General features: G+C 31.3%; 1 protein-coding gene across 1 annotated transcript in view; it reads right to left on the bottom strand.

Moving 5' to 3' along the window:
• Positions 1-240: 240 nt before the first annotated feature.
• The window catches only part of spz5 (spatzle 5), a 60,608-nt gene continuing 43,328 nt past the window's right edge, over positions 241-17,520 (bottom strand). The window contains exons 4-7 of the mRNA XM_065504063.1: positions 1,233-1,502; positions 711-1,114; positions 584-650; positions 241-506 (exon numbers count right to left, since the gene is read on the bottom strand). Coding sequence (XP_065360135.1) covers positions 338-506; positions 584-650; positions 711-1,114; positions 1,233-1,502 — 910 coding nt within the window. The 3' untranslated portion in view covers positions 241-337. The remainder of the gene's footprint in view (positions 507-583; positions 651-710; positions 1,115-1,232; positions 1,503-17,520) is intronic.

The following is a 17,520-nucleotide window of genomic DNA, read 5'->3' on the forward strand; positions in this document are numbered from 1 at the left end:
GTGGTTTGGAGAAACTTGTTCAACTAGTTTTTTAATATATTATGCAGGTCCAAGTGGGAAAATGTTAGATCGGAGGTCATGGTTGTTTTCTATTTTAAAAAATCAGTTTTCATTTTCGAATTATCGCCAACCGTCTCCATATGTCTGCACCCATGTGCTATGTCATGAATACAATACATGAAGTTAATAGTAAAGATCTTTTGTTTTATAATTTTTTTATTTTAATTTTTACAAAAAAACCTTATTAGTTTTAAAAGTAATGAATATAGTAGGTAATCGAATTGTTTAAGGATTGTATGACAAAATGGAAATAATTAATAAAAATGTACATTAGATTCTAATTAGCGGATATTGTGCAAACACAGCAACTGGGGAACCAAAATGTGTCGGTGTAAAGATTCTGTCCGTTGCCCTGCAATGCAATCAAGCGTTTCTGCACAAATTTCTGTTCACAACGAGAATTGTAACCATTGGGAAGTTGACAGAGATTGCTGCAAGTATTCGACCTACAAGAAAGATGAAAGAAAAGAACTTCATATTTATAATAAAATGTTACAGAAAATATGATTGAAAAGGATCTTACGCGCATAGTTCGGCTTTAACCATTTGACGTGCTGTACTGGCTTCATTTACCACAAACATCCAGTTTCCTAAAATAAATGATTGTTTTATAAGTTTGTTGCTGTATAATGTTTTGTTGTTCGAGTTACCTTTACTATTTAGAGCTGCTTGAGGTGTAATAAATTGGGATGTTGTCTGACAAAGTGAAGTTCGTCCAGAACTCTGGCGTTTAATACGCGAATTTGTGCCCTTCTCCACTCCCACAATATCCCAGAGATCCATATTTAAAGAGACATCACGTGTCGACTGAGATGATGATGATGATGCTGATTTCGTTGAAGTTTCTTCTTCAGTCTCGTCGGTGGTATCAATTATAAGAGGTGGTTTGCCACCTTGACTTGGTATTGACTTTTTACTTAAATCACGTACAATTCGCTTTAGCCACAACGTTGGATTGTTGGGCGTGGATTTCATTGTACTGCTGCCAAATGATGAAACTTGATTTTTATTAAAGTTTAAACGCTGACCTGCTGACGATGTGTACAAAAGATATCTGTAAAAAAAACACACACACAAAAACATTAAAATAATCAATTTGAAAAACGACAACCGTGATAATCTCTAAAAAAAATACAAACAAACAAAAAAAAAACACTATAATTATTACTCACGTGGGACCTTCAGTAGTTGATGACTTTGAGAAATGATATGGATCATCATTGTAGTTTGTATTGCCATTCCTACTTCCATACGGCGGTGTCTCATAGTTGTATCCATTAAAATCTTTACCATTATTATTGTGCTGGGGGAAAATATACGCTGGATCATAAAATACGGGTGTGTCATGCCACGCAACTGTTGCAAAATCATCCCACGTCTCATCTACCAATAAATTTTTGGCCTCATAACCCCATTTATGCACGAGATGTTTAATAAGATATCTGCAATCCAAGAATAATTAAGTGTTAAATTTTGATTTTATTTTTAATTTAATTCGAATGGTGTTTTTATTATTTCTATAATCGGATATTCCATTCGCATAATAACAATTTGACACTATGGACTTCGTAACAAGTAATTAAAATTTATAAAAAAAATTCGCATTACTTTTTAACACCAATAATTAAGCTTTTGAGTAACAAGCAATAAAGTTAATTTTATAGTTTAATGTGTTTTATGGACAATGCCTGGCCGAGATAACAATTAGGATTTACGATTAAAGTGTGACTAATGACAAAGGGTTTTTCTCAGACCATGTTTATTTTAGAGGACGGTACGATTAAATTTTAGAGCACGTAGATCACGAATTTCATACAATATTGAACATTTCATTTGCCATCCCGGTACGTTGAAATAATTCCCAAATTAAGTAACACCTCAGGAAATTATTATTTTGAAGGGTACATATTTGTCATTTATTCTCACTTATTCTCACCAACAAAGCGTCATATGCTGAAAGTTTTGCTTTACTTAATTTAAAACAAGTAAGAAAGTATGGTCGGTCAAGCCCGACCATATAATACCCTACACTAAGTAAAAGAGCAAAAACATTTTTCTTTTAAAATTTCAATAATTTATATTTTTGAGTGATTTTCGGAAGTGGGCCTTATATAGGAGCTATGACCAATTATGGACCTATCACCATGAAATTAGGTTGTGTGATTTGTGTCTATATGAAAGTTAACTAAATTTGGTGACATGAATTTTGTATATATAAAACTTATTTGGAGCGAATTTTGTGTAGATACATGTATAAATTAAACATTTATGACCGATAAAGTCCAATTTCGGGAGGACATTTGTATGGGGGCTAGGTGAAATAATGGACCGATTTCAGCCAGTTTCAATAGGCTTCGTCCTTCGGCCGAAAAAATTATATGTACCAAATTTTATAGAAATATCTTCGAAATTGCGACATGTACTCTGTGCACAAGGTTTACATGGACAGCCAGCCAGCCAGACGGACGGACGGACATCGTTTAATCGACTTAGAAAGTGATTCTAACTCGATCGGTATACTTTAAGGTGGGTGTTAGACTAATGTTTTTGGGCGCTACACACATCTGCACAAACGCATAATACCCTCCCCACTATGGTGGTGTAGGGTATAAAAACACACCTATTGCTCACTGAAGCTCACGGAGAATTTTTTAACGTGAGAGAGATATGTTGTGCGATTCAGATGTCAGTGATTTTGAAACGGAAGACAAAGCCAAACAAGTTTGAAGACCAAGAATTGGAGGCTCCACGGAGATTGTTGTAAAAATCTACAAGAGCATGCAAAATCATTGGGAGCTACTCAAGCAGCAATTTCAAAACTTTTGGGAGCAGTATTGTACCATACGAATTGAAGACGAGAGACCTTGAAAGATGATTTTGTATGTCTGAAATGATGCTTGAACTCTATAAAAGGATAATATTTTTGAACCGCGCCGTTACTTGCAATGAATAATGAATTCATTACGAAAATCCGAATAGTAAGAAATTGTATGTGAAGCCCGTCCAACCAGCCGAATCGACGTATTAATGAGCTGCTGAAATCTGGCCACAACATCACAGAGAACCTGTATCAAACGCAAGCGATCATTGGCCAAAAGTTTTACAGACGTGAAACTGTAAAACTTCATCATAACAACACTCGGCCACATGTTGCAATACCTGTTAAAAAGTATTAAGAATGAAGTGGCTGGGAAGTTTTACCTCATCCGCTTTATAGTTCAGACTGTGACCCGTCCGACCAGGGATGGCAAAGTTGGTACAATTGTACTTTTTTTTTGGCACAATTCGAAGATGAAAAATACCATGGTACACCAATGACTCATTTGGTACAATTTTAAAATTATTTTTAGCTTAAAAAATAAATTTTATTTTTTCACATATGTATTAAAAATTGACTTAGTAAAATGTTGCATTAACGAATCAAATGTTAATAAGTTTGCTGTTTAAAGTTATAGCAATGTTTGCAATAGTTGTTGAAATAGGAAAGGAATTACTTCAGTTGATTATTATTTTTAATGTAAAGCTATGTATAAACGGCTGTCAGATCTTACAATATTGTCTCAAGAATGTTCAGAAAATGTTTAAGAACTGTGTAAACGTCTTGAAACGTTGACGAAAAACATAATTCACAGTCAACCCGAAATTATTAGTAAACTTAATAAAAATGTTCATTAATATTTGGTTATTTTTCCATAAAATATGTTTTTTTATAAATTGATATTTTGAGCTACGATACTGAAATTTATTTGTTTACAATTATCTCAATGGGAGAAAAAATACGAAAAAGAGAAGAAATCCTGAAAATAAATAGAATTTAAACCTACTATGCCAATTTTGATAAAATTTTAAACGTTGACTCCTACAGTCATACAACAATTAACTAAATCTGGGAAAAAAATTTGTTACATTTTGAAAGCATAGTTTTTCTTGAGTATGGCTGATTTTCAACATATCGATATAAAATTAACTGATATGCTTCTGAGTGACATACGATTCAAGGATAGTGGGTATAAAAGTACCAAAAAGAGACCTAATGGTAATGTTTCGTTGTTCTAATTGTACGCTTTTAATATTTTATTTTTAGTGAAAAAAATATTGTTAAGATTTATGAAAATTTGATTTGGAATGCTTCTTGGTACAATTTTAAAATTTCATTGCTACTATTCGATCGATGCAGAGCGCTCTGTCTGGGATACGCTTAACTTTGGAACAGAGTATCCGATATTGGCTTGATTCGTTCTTGGTTTGAAATGTAGCCAGAGAGATGGGAAAAGTTCATAGCTAACAATGGCCAATACTTTATATTGTACAAAATAAAAGCTACAAATTTTAAAAAATCCCGCATTGTAATACACACAATTATAGTAAGTTCGGGTAATATGGTATAGGCGGGTAATGTGGTATAGCTACTTTTCTCTAAAACTAAGAGCATAAGAGTAACGGTACCAAGCTGAAGAGTTTTATGATCTCAGAAAATTAACATTGGGTTAGTGTACTTCATTTTAGCAGGTCATGGGAATAGTCAGTTTTAAAAAATCAGCGTGATCTTGTGGTAGACTTTTTTTTGTGATCTGTTAAAAATTATTTTTTTTTCTAAATTCACGTGTTTTAAACTTCATTAATTTTATTTTAAAGTCGAATGGGAATATTTTGCTATTGAATATAGCCCAGTTTTTGACTTGTTATTTAAATACGTATTTAGTTAATTTTTACTTAAAATTAAGTTGTATTTAAATACAGTTTGAGTTTTTCAGTGCTACATAATTTGTCTTATTTAAATAAGATAAAAGTATGATTTTGCTTAAAACAGCTGTTCAACCAAAACAAAAATTGATACATTTTGCACAATAAGTAATAAAAGTTTATTAAACAATAAAATTATTGGTGGGAAAATGCACAAAAGAAGCTCCAATCGCCCCGCATCGGAATTGTAGTTTTTGCAAGACGCTGTTTTTAGCAAGACACAATAGAGTGAAAAAAACCAAACAACAAAAGTCAGCTGTCAAAAACATATGGTAGTTTATGAAACTTAAATAGAATTTAAATTGCCAACGTTGGCCATTTAAGTATCATTTAAAAAAACACTGAGAAACTCATTTTCGTATTTAAATAGAACTTAAATATAATTCATATTTAAATACGAAGTCAAAAACTGGCTCTTATTAATTTATAATAATTTAAATAAACCACGTGGTCGGCTAATGTGGTATAGCTAAAGAATTTCAAGCAAACAATATGCCAAAGAAATGTGAAGTATGAAAATGGGCAGCGGAAGAATTGAAGAACGCTGAGCTATTAGAAATAACAAATGGACATTTTTTTCGCATCAGTCATTCAATGTCTCCTACAAAGAAAAGAATGTATTGAGGAGCTTCTTGTAAGCTTGTTCAACCGCCAACTTTAACCGCATCCATTGAAGATGGTTTAAATAAAACGCAAATCATTTACAAATTAAAATATATACATTATTAAAAGAACAAGGTATGGGCCTTTTCGGAAATGCATCACTGCGCTGCATCTGATGCGCAGTACATTCTAAAATGCAAAAGTTGCCAACACTGCAAATGTCATGAGTTCTAAAAAGCAACAGTGAAACATATGATGCGCAAAAACCCATCAAACAAGCATCACAAAAATGGCTGATGCATTGTCTGCGCATCAGCATCAGCTGATTTGCATGAGCATCGCAAACTAATCACAGATGCGCATCAAATGCAGCGCAGTGATGCATTTCCGAAAAGGCCCTATGCCACATTAGTCGCCAATTTTTTCAATGGCTTGTTTATGGGTTTTTTCTCTCTTTCCCAAATTTCTCTAAAACTTGAACTTAAAAGACTTTTTTACTTTCATGGATGTAAACCTTACACTTGTAGTAGAACACCAGCTGAGAACTGTTCCAATCGAATTAAGATTTTAAAAATTATAGTCAAATAAAAAATAGGTATACCACATTACCCGAACTTACTCTATCAATACAAAGTGGAACTTATATCATTTTGAAATAACTCCCAATGCGTTGGCACTTATTTCATAATTTTTTGTTGGAAATTGAATTAACTCCCAATTAAATTTTGTATCTACACCATTTCCATTGGTATTGCTATTAGAATTTTCTGAAACACAATTTGAAACTTTTTAAGTGTAAATTAAAAATTCTGAAATGCAATTGGAAATTTCTGAAATATAATTGGAATTTTCTGAAATATAATTGGAAATGGTGTAGTAACAAAACCTCGTTTCAAAATTCAATACGAAATTATAGTAGTGCATCTGCATTTGAATTTAACTTTAAAAATTTGTTTTGATTAGAATATAAAATCCAAAAATTTTAGAACTTTTTGCAAATACTAATTTGGATGTAAAAACTGTATCACATTAGATGTCTTGCAAATACTTATTTAATGCTGTAATGATAAATAAGTAAAAGGCGTAGACGTATATAACTTCCGATAGGGATAACTATTTTACAGTATACTTTGACAAATCACCATGCAAAGTCTTAAACCAGAACAACGTTCAGAAATCGTTGAAAATTATTTTCCAAATTGGCGCTCCAATCTTTGACTGCGTCAAGTCAAATTTTTGGGGTACCGGGTATGTATGTAAAAATGCAGAATTGTCGTATTTGGAGAGATCACCTCATGAGACTCCATTAGATCCCAAAAAATCAGTGTTTGGTGCGGTTTACATGGCGAAAGCGTCATCGGCCCATTTGTCTTTAAACCAGAAACGGGTGCCAACGTTATCGTGAATGGCGAATGCTTCATGCAAATGATTCGTGATTTTTTTATTCCTCATGATATTGCAAATCATTTGGAGTAGAAATGATTCCGACAAGACAGCTATATACAACGCGTGAAACCACATTTCAAGAAATGTACATGTGTATTGTCCACCTCGTTCGTGTGATTTGACACCTTATGTGGGGGTACGTCAAATCTCTGGTCTATACTGATAAAACAGCAACGATTGATCATTTAGAAGCCAACATTCGACCCACTATTGACGAAATAAGACCGGGTATGCTCGAAAAATTGGACCGTCAGGATGGCGTTCATAAGAAGCAGAAGAGGAGGCCATATGTCAGAAATCTATATGGGGCATTTCATGTCAAGTGAACCAACTTTTGAAATCGATGTCTTCCGATCGGGATGAAATTTGCACCAAGGTTAGCTCTATTGGATAGTAACTCAGACACAATTTTTCAACAACATCGGTCGAGAACTCTCTGAGTTATAGGGGGTAAAATTTTGACAATTTGGTCAAACAGGGGTTTTTTCTTATCCATGTAACTTATTACCTATTGTTCTTAGCAAAATGTGTCCCAAATAGTATAGATAGCTATTTCTTCGATCTTTCGAAAAAAAATATTTAAAAAAAAAAATAAAAAATTTTTAATATTTTTTTTCCGAAATCAAAAACTTTTTTGACTTTTTTTTAAAATACGTCCTTTTTTTTTTTTTTTTTTTTTTTCTTAAAATAAAGTTTAGATATTTTCCTTGAACACCTACTTGGTCGCTTAGTGGGATGCGAGTGGGATATCTATCAAAATAAATATTTTGTAACTCAAAACATAAAATTTTTGACTTTTTTTGCAAAATCAAAAACTTTGTTGACTTTTTTTTTTCAAAATGGACCCTTTTTTAATCTTTTTTTTTAGGTCAAACAAAAGCTTAGATATTATCCTTGAAGACCCTTTTGGTCGCTTAGTGGGATGCGAGTGGGATATCTATCAAAATAAATATTTTTTAACTCAAGACTTACAATTTTTGACTTTTTTTTTTGCAAATACGATGTTTTTTCCAAATGGGCCCTTTTTTTAAAATTTTTTTTGTAGTCAAAAGAAAGCTTAGGTCCATTCCTTTAAGATATTTTTAGTCCCTTAGTGGGATGCGAGTGGGATATCTATCAAAATAAATATTTTGTAACGCAAGACATACAATTTTTTAATTTTTTTTTGCAAAATCAAAATTTTTTTCCAATATGGGCCCTTTTTTAATTTTTTTTTTGCTCAAAAGAAAGCCTAGGTCCATTCCTTTAAGATATTTTTAGTCCCTTAGTGGGATGCGAGTGGGATATCTATCAAAATAAATGTTTTAACACAAAAATTGTATGTCTTGAGTTACAAAACATTTATTTTGATATATATCCCACTCGCATCCCACTAAGCGATCAAAACCATCTTAAAGGAATAGGCCTAAGCTTTCTTTATAGCAAAAAAAAAAATTACAAAAAGGGCCCATTTTAAAAAAAAGTCAAAAAAGTTTTTGATTTTGCCAAAAAATCAAAAATTGTATATCTTGAGTTACAAAATATTTATTTTGATAGATATCCCACTCGTATCCCACTAAGGGACCTAAAATATCTTAAAGGAATGGACCTAAGCTTTCTTTTGACTAAAAAAAAATTTTTAAAAAAGGGCCCATTTTGAAAAAAAATTCGAATTTGCAAAAAAAAAGTCAATAATTGAATGTCTTGAGTTACAACATTTTTATTTTAATAGATATCCTACTCACATCTTCCTAAGTGACAAAATAGGTCTTAAAGGAAAAGACCTAAGCTTTCTTTTGAGCAAAAAAAAATTTTTAAAAAAAAGTCCCATATTGGAAAAAAATTTCGATTTTGCAAAAAAAAATTAAAAAATTGTTACAAAATATTTATTTTGATAGATATCCCACTCGCATCCCACTAAGGGACTAAAAATATCTTAAAGGAATGGACCTAGGCTTTCTTTTGAGCAAAAAAAAAATTAAAAAAGGGCCCATATTGGAAAAAAATTTTGATTTTGCAAAAAAAAATTAAAAAATTGTATGTCTTGCGTTACAAAATATTTATTTTGATAGATATCCCACTCGCATCCCACTAAGGGACTAAAAATATCTTAAAGGAATGGACCTAAGCTTTCTTTTGACTACAAAAAAAGGGCCCATTTGGAAAAAAAATCGTATTTGCAAAAAAAAAGTCAAAAATTGTAAGTCTTGAGTTAAAAAATAATTATTTTGATAGATAACCCACTCGCATCCCACTAAGCGACCAAAAGGGTCTTCAAGGATAATATCTAAGCTTTTGTTTGACTTAAAAAAAAGATTAAAAAAGGGTCCATTTTGAAAAAAAAAAAGTCAACAAAGTTTTTGATTTTGCAAAAAAAGTCAAAAATTTTATGTTTTGAGTTACAAAATATTTATTTTGATAGATATCCCACTCGCATCCCACTAAGCGACCAAGTAGGTGTTCAAGGAAAATATCTAAACTTTATTTTAAGAAAAAAAAAAAAAAAAAAAAAGGACGTATTTTAAAAAAAGTCAAAAAAGTTTTTGATTTCGGAAAAAAAATATTAAAAATTTTTTATTTTTTTTTTTAAATATTTTTTTTCGAAAGATCGAAGAAATAGCTATCTATACTATTTGGGACACATTTTGCTAAGAACAATAGGTAATAAGTTACATGGATAAGAAAAAACCCCTGTTTGACCAAATTGTCAAAATTTTACCCCCTATAACTCAGAGAGTTCTCGACCGATGTTGTTGAAAAATTGTGTCTGAGTTACTATCCAATAGAGCTAACCTTGGTGCAAATTTCATCCCGATCGGAAGACATCGATTTCAAAAGTTGGTTCACTTGACATGAAATGCCCCATATATATAAAAATGGATGTTTGTATGTGGGTATGTATGTATGTTCCGAATGAACTCAAAAATGGCTGGACCGATTTCAATGAAATTTTCAGCGAATCTTCAGAATAGCCTGGCGGGTAACACCTTAAAGTCAGATTTTTTTTTTTCGGTCTGTGGGCGGAGGGGCGTGGCAAAATCAAATTTTTACATTATGCCGCTAATGCCATCTATATATATAAAAAACTTCTGGACCGATTTTGATGAAATTTTCAGGGAATCTTCAGAATAGCCCAGCGGGTAACACCGTATAGTCAGATTTTTGATATTCGGTTTGTGGGCGGAGAGGTGTGTAAAAATCAAATTTTTACATTATACCGCTAATGCCATTATATATATATGTGTATATTAGAGTGCTCCAAAAAAATAAAATTGCGAATTTTGACCGTCCCCCCCTCTAGAATTGTTCTATGTATTGTACAAACACATTGTGTAAAATATTACGATGATAGGATAACGTTAACTGGTGGCGCAACGACGCTGAAGTTTTGAGGTGCATTTACAAGGGGAAAATATGCAATTTTTTCAGTTTTTGTAAAAATTTTGTCATTAAATAATGACTTTTACAATTTAATTTAAAAGAATCGAAATGTGTACGTAATTGTCGTTATAATAAGATATAAAAGACAAAAATTGGTAAAAAAATGTTAAAGTTATTAAAAAATCGCCAGGCCATTAACGTGTCTCAGGCCACTAGAACAAGAAATGTTGGAACAAAATTAACATATTTTGAGAAATATTAAAATAAAAGCTTATTTTTACTTAAAATATATCCATATTTACTTGTATATGAGTTTTTGTCCTAGTAGGATACCGTTAACCTATTCGCAGGTATGACCAAAAAAATTAAATTTTTTTAACGGCAGTTTCAAAACTCCAATTTCAAATTTTTAAAAATTTTGTTAAACAAATTTCAGAATTTTTTGATCATCACATGGGGATTTATTGACAACATAATGGGGAATAAAAATGTGAAAAAAGTATGTCAATATCTCCTATAGTTTTTCCGTACCTGCGATAGAAATTTTGCGATTTTCGAGAAAAACTAATTTTTTGGCCATATTTTGGGGAATTACCAGAATTTCAATACTGTAATGATTTTTGAGTAAAAGCTATTCAGAATAATATTTTTTTTTAGAAAAAATAAAATTAGAAGTAAAGTCCGCTTTTGCAGTTTGTTTAACAACAGATGGGTGGACTTCAAAAACTAATTCTAGTTTTATGGCAGTTACAGCACACTTTATTGATGAAAATACGATTCTAAAATCTCACTTGATATCTTGTGACGAGTATAGTGATCGACATACCGGAGAAAACTTATGTAACTTTTTAAAAAAAGTAGTTCAAGATTTTGAAATAACTAATAAAGTAACAGCCATCGTAAGTGACAACGCAGCAAATATTACCTCAGCGATTAATCTTGGCGGGTGGAGAGGAATAGGGTGTTTTGCACATTCCTTAAATTTGGTAGTCCAAGCCTCAATAAAGAATATAAGCGAAGTCATAGTTAAGGTGAAAAGAATTGTGGAATATTTTCACAAAAGCTCTCAAGGCCTAAAAAAGCTACGGGACACCCAAAAGCAGATGAACCTCCCAGAACTAAAATTAAAACAGGATGTCATCACAAGCTGGAATTCTACCTACCAAATGTTGCAGAGAATCTTTGATATAAGGGATGCAGTAATTACAACCCTTTCCCTCAATCGACCAGATTTAGTTTTATCCTTGGAAGATTGGGAAGTAATAAAAGAAATATTACCAATTTTAAAACCTTTTTACGAAGTCACAGTAGAAATTTCTGCGGAGAAAAATGTTACGCTTTCCAAAGTTACAGTACTGTGTAATCTTTTGGACCGATTCATTTCTAAATGCTACTCAACAATGCCCAATGTATCGCAAATGATTCAGACAATGCGAAGTGAAATGAAAAATCGTTTTGGTAACCTTGAGCGAAACAATTTGTATGCGGAAAGCACACTTCTTGATCCACGCTCCAAAAGAAAGGGTTTTAAATGTGACGCAACATACGAAGACGCTGTACAAATTTTAAGAGCTAAAATTTATAATGTTAGGCTACCAAATACCGATGAAATTATCAAAGGAATATCATCTGAACAGAGTTCCACCACCAAAGAAATATCTACCATATGGAAAGAATATGACTTAGATTTCAATAAAACCGTAAGACCTGATAACGTCAAAGCAGCATGTATTAGGGAATTGGATAAATACCTACATGAGGAGTACTTGGACAGAAAAAAGGATCCACTTGAATGGTGGAAAGAAAGAAAATCCTTGTACCCTCGTGTGTATTTATACGCAATGAAACGTCTTTGCATATTAGCCACGTCGGTTCCCTGTGAAAGAATTTTTTCTTCCACTGGCCAAATAGTACATGAACGACGAACCCTTTTAAAAGCCAATAAAGTTTCTAGTCTTGTTTTTTTACATAACAATATGTGAACATAATTTATTTTGAATCAAAACATTTAAAAGTTTTTAAAGCACTATATATTTTTTTAAAAATCGCTAATTTGAATATTTGTTTGTGGTTTATTTAGTTCTGATATTAAAATATATTCTTATGATTAATATATGATTTTCCATATGTATAGAAATTGTAAAAGGTTTATAATTAAAATTTTTCATACAAAATCGGTTAAAATATATAAATTTTATTATGAATAATGTTACCGTAACATATATGTATACTTAAAAGTGGTTCATCAAGTGAAAAAATCAAAAACATTTCGTACATGTCAACTTACATAACATTTTGGAACACATTATTTTATGTAAGTTCTTATTTAAATTTCAACAACCTACGATAATTGGAACGTGAAGTTCTATCACCATGTGTCTCTTATCGTATGGTAAACAACTTATTACGAATAAAGTATTCGAAAATTTTAGGTAAGTTGACATATACGAAATTAGTTTGATTTTTGCTCTTTATGTACATGAAATATAACATTATTCATAATACATACAATTTGAATTGAAATTCGGAATATAACCATTATATATTTTCTATGCATGTTATACTTATCCATATTTATTATTTTTAAAGTTCCTATTAGTTTTTAACTTGAAGTCTGAATTGTTTACTTTTATTCTATACATAAATACATATGTATGTTCATATTTATTATTTCATAATGTTCTGTATTTTTAATTTTTTTTTATTAATTTATTTATTTCAAAACATGTACATAATATCATTTACTTTAAAAATATATTTTCAATTTTTAATAACTAAATTTTGTTTAACTAAATGTTGTATTGTCTCATGTTCACAAAATTGTTCCAAATTGCAGTTTGTTTCCTTCCAAAATCGTTATTCTGTGACATAAACAATAGTCAGCTGTTCCTTTTTTGTATATTGTTCATTGACAGTCTCACAACTTAATCGTTCAGTCTGACAGCTCAGAATTAAAATGAACAACTGAACAAAAAGAACGAACTTGTTCTTTTATTTGTTCTGAACAAAAATGAACAATCACTCAAATGAACGATTATGCCCAACTCTATTAAATTGGTTTATGTAATCAATTTGTGTGAGACTAAAATAAATTGAAGTGATTCGGTAACTTCAACCGATGTAAATTCAAGCTTTTACAGCAAAATATTTTAAAATATTTTCTCCTAAAAGTATGCTTCTAGTTAAAGTAACCAATACTTATTCTAACTAATTTACAAAATTCGATGTTCACAACCGAAAAAATAAGTACATAATCCAATCGAACTATTTGTTGATTTATTTGACAATGAAAAATATTTTATTAAAACAAACCAGAAAATAAAATATGCAAAAAATTTTAAAATCAAAAACATATGTAGCCAAAAATATTAAATAGACTGCAGTTGCGGTTATAAATCTGTAGTTCATATGAAATTTTATTAGAAACATTAATTTTAAGAGATTTCCTTGCTACTTTTAGATGTACTCTGATTTAATCAGTATAAGGACGAGGTGTAAATTTTGGCGAATATTTTGAAACTCCTTGCTTTTCCATTTGATGCCGTATTGAACTGTTACGTCTTCGGTGCTGCTGTTATATCTGCTGAAACCGTTTCAAAGGAAATATTATGAGTTGAAAATAGAAGATTTCAACTGTAATGCAGATGTAACAAAAAAAACGGTAAAAATCAATGTTCTACCATTTCTGGACTCACCTCCAATTTTAAAAATCAATTTTTGTATTTTATGTTAATTGTTTTTGGATAATAAACTTGTTTTTGGATAATAAACTAAACAAAAATCATTTTGTATTCATTTTTATGGTAAACATATATTCGTTACTTGCAATCGATTTATGGATTGGTATGGTCATAACAAATTTATTTACTCTGTATACCAATAAAGTGTCATTAGGACCTCAAAAATTTGGTAATTCCAACTGATTTATTTGATAGTAGATGAAACCGAATAAATTCGATTGGCGACAAATTCGGTTGCCATAACGAATCTGTTTTCTCTGTGTATCGATAATAATAACAACTTTATCAAAAGTATTTTAAAATGCCAATCTTTGGGGACAAATCTCCTAGACTGACAAGCCTGTTGGTAGTGAATCTCTTTATAGCTTCGCTAATCGTAGCTCTCGTTTGAGTCAACAATATAATTAAGTATTAATAAAATGATTAACTGTCATGGTCAAATAATTAAAGATATTAATTGGAATTAATCACAACAACAAAAATATGTATTGAATTTATACTTTATTTTATTCAGTCATGGGCAATCATTTTGAAAAACGGTAATAAATAACTACACTGTGTTACAGCGAAATATATTCGCTAATAAACAAAAAAACACTTCTTGTTGTTTATTGAGAATTACGGAAAAATAAACAAAATAAACGTATTTATTTTTTATTATTTTGTACGTGTATGTATTAGTAAAGGTTGCTAACGAAACATTTTACAATTTGATGGGATGTTTGACTTAAAACTGCGGGACTTGCAATAGATGGGGTATCTGACTGAACATTATAGTGTAAACAACAAAGTTTTTGTTGCTCCGAAAATGTCGAATTTTTTTCCAACCAAGTGTCATACGATTGATCACCAAAGACTATTGTGAATGTATTTCATCGGTTTAGAAGTGGTGATTTTAACACAGATCGCCCAGGCCAGCCAAAAAAGTTTGAATACCAAGAATTGGAGCCATTACTCCATGAAGATTGTTGTCAAACTCAACAAGAGTTTGCTTGGGAGCTACTCAATCAGCAATGTCAAAATGTTTGCACACAGAAAAAACTATATTTCAATTCAAACATTTATCACATATTGAACTGGTTTTCAAACTGTTTTTGAGCACATGAATACTTGATTCAATTATGAAATAATTGAAACCAATTCAATATGTGATAAATATTTGAATTGAAACGGTTTAAAAAATAGTTTTTTCTGTGCAAGCAGCATGATTCATCCAAAGATAGAGAAATTGGGTCATGATGTTTGAACGCTATAAAAGAAAATCATTTTTGCACCGAATCATTACTTGTGATGTAAAATGGATCCACTAATATAACACTAAGCGTATGAGATCGTATGTAAAGCCCGGCCAACCAGCCGAACCGACACCAGAGCTAAATATCCATGCCGCTAAGGTAATGCTCTGTATTTGGTGGGCCAGATCATCATAAGGAACCTGTATCAAACTCAACTGATTCCTTTGAAGTGAGCATTGACCGAACAACGCCCAGAATATGTGGCCAAACATGAAACCGTAATATTCCATCATGACAACACTCGAAATAATGTTGCAATACCTGTTAAAAGCAATGTAGGACGGGGATGAGAAGTTTTGCTTCACCCACCTTGACCCGTGCGACAACTATTTGCGATTCGTTTCACTTTGGAACAGAGTATCCGATATTAACTTGATTCGTTCCTGGCCTCAAAAGATGAGCAGTTCTTTTGCAAGAAAGATGGGAAAAGGTAATAGCTATCAATGGCCAATTAATTTTTAAGTCATACATCCAATAGTAATTTAGTTCTAATTTAAAAATTTTATTATTAATCAACACAAATACACAAAAATCTAAATTTTTGTAATATATTCACCAAAACATTAAAAATATATGTAAATTCAATTTAACGTTTAGAACTTGATTTCCATGAGATTGATAACATCCCAATGAAAAAATTAATCGTTCGTATTTAGTCTTCAGTAAGTTGTAAAATTTATGTTGAGATTTTCTTACACACAAATTGTAATTTACAACCAACAAAATAACACAGATAACCGATTAATAACAAACAAAAAATAATAATAAAAAGGTCATTCCAGTCACGTGCCATCAACATTTTTAAAAGAAAGTGAACGAACAGTTTATGCCGGCAGTAAACATTTGTTGTTATTTCATTTGTACGTTAAACGCGAAGAAACATTCAGATTCTTGGTTTAGATCGACTTTAGAATACCGTATGAGTCGAACCAAAGTGTGTATGCAATAATTATGTGGAAATTATTCTGTAACAAGATAGAAATTAAACTAAATTCTAAAAAGTTGTGTCTTTTAAGAAATAACACTTTATCGACTCAGATGAAATGTTATTTCAAAATAAAGATATCTTTGATACTGTTCGTCATAAGATATTCAAAACGCCAATAAATAATAAAAATATATTATTGCGGTAAGGAACTAAGGTGCTAAAGTATGCAGAATCTATTTCCAATACAGATGAGTTTTTATTCTTATTCAATTATGATGATCTGATATTGTTCACTTATGCCCCACAAGCCCTAGAGTTTAGAATCATTCTTCAATCAGAAGCATATCAACAAACTATTATGTCGATAAATTAAATTAATGAATTAACTTGTATGTCTCAACGATTCAGATCTGTGCTCATGTGCTCGAGAAAAAATGTGTTTCTAAATGTTCCAATCTACACCTTCGCACTCAAGTTCCTAATAACACACTAGCGGTATTCACTGTTAAGTGCGAATGGTCTTGCATCATTGCAAATGCAAAATTTTACCGTAATCCAATAACAAAATACACACAAAAACATTTACAATTTTGCATTTGCAATGATGCAATACCATTCGCACTTAAACTGAACTCCGTTTGACAGATGCTAGAACCAAAAAGCGAAAAAAATTAAATCAGCTGTTTGACTGACTCCACCTTGTATAAATTCGCCTTGATTGAGATGATACAAATATTATCCAAATAAATTTCGGTATCGTATTCAAATATTCTTCATATGTGTATGTCGATTTATAGAAAAATATATCAAGGCAAATTCATACAAGGTGGAGTCAGTCAAACAGCTGATTATTTTTTTTTGCTTGTTTGGTGCTAGCGTCAGTCACAGTTTGTTCTTATATTTCAATATTTTTTCATTTCTGTTTTTTGACATTTGGTAGGAACTGTCACCACATTCGCCTTGAACGTATTTTATGAAAAAAAGTACCAAAAATAGTACATTTAGTTTTTAAACATTGAATATTGTAATATTGTGTAGTAGGCATGGCCCTCCCATTCAAAATAAATACTTATTATGGAATATCTGGTGAACTAACACTGAGAAAGCTGCAAAACTTCTCGGGATTTACTTCGGTACCATTGTGAGCTGCTTGCCTGAAAATGGGTGCGATTAGATAAATGAGCGTGAAAGCAATCACACAAAGTTAATAGTTATTTTCGAATATCTGCAGAACTATAACAGGGTGTGTGACACCTCCCATACAAAGTGAATTGTTATTTTCAAATATATGCAAAGTCTTCAAACTTTGTCGGAATAGCAAGCACCCTTATTATTTTACATAGTT

This window comes from Calliphora vicina, chromosome 3 (assembly GCF_958450345.1).
Source record: "Calliphora vicina chromosome 3, idCalVici1.1, whole genome shotgun sequence".
NCBI classification, from domain to species: Eukaryota; Metazoa; Arthropoda; class Insecta; order Diptera; family Calliphoridae; genus Calliphora; species Calliphora vicina.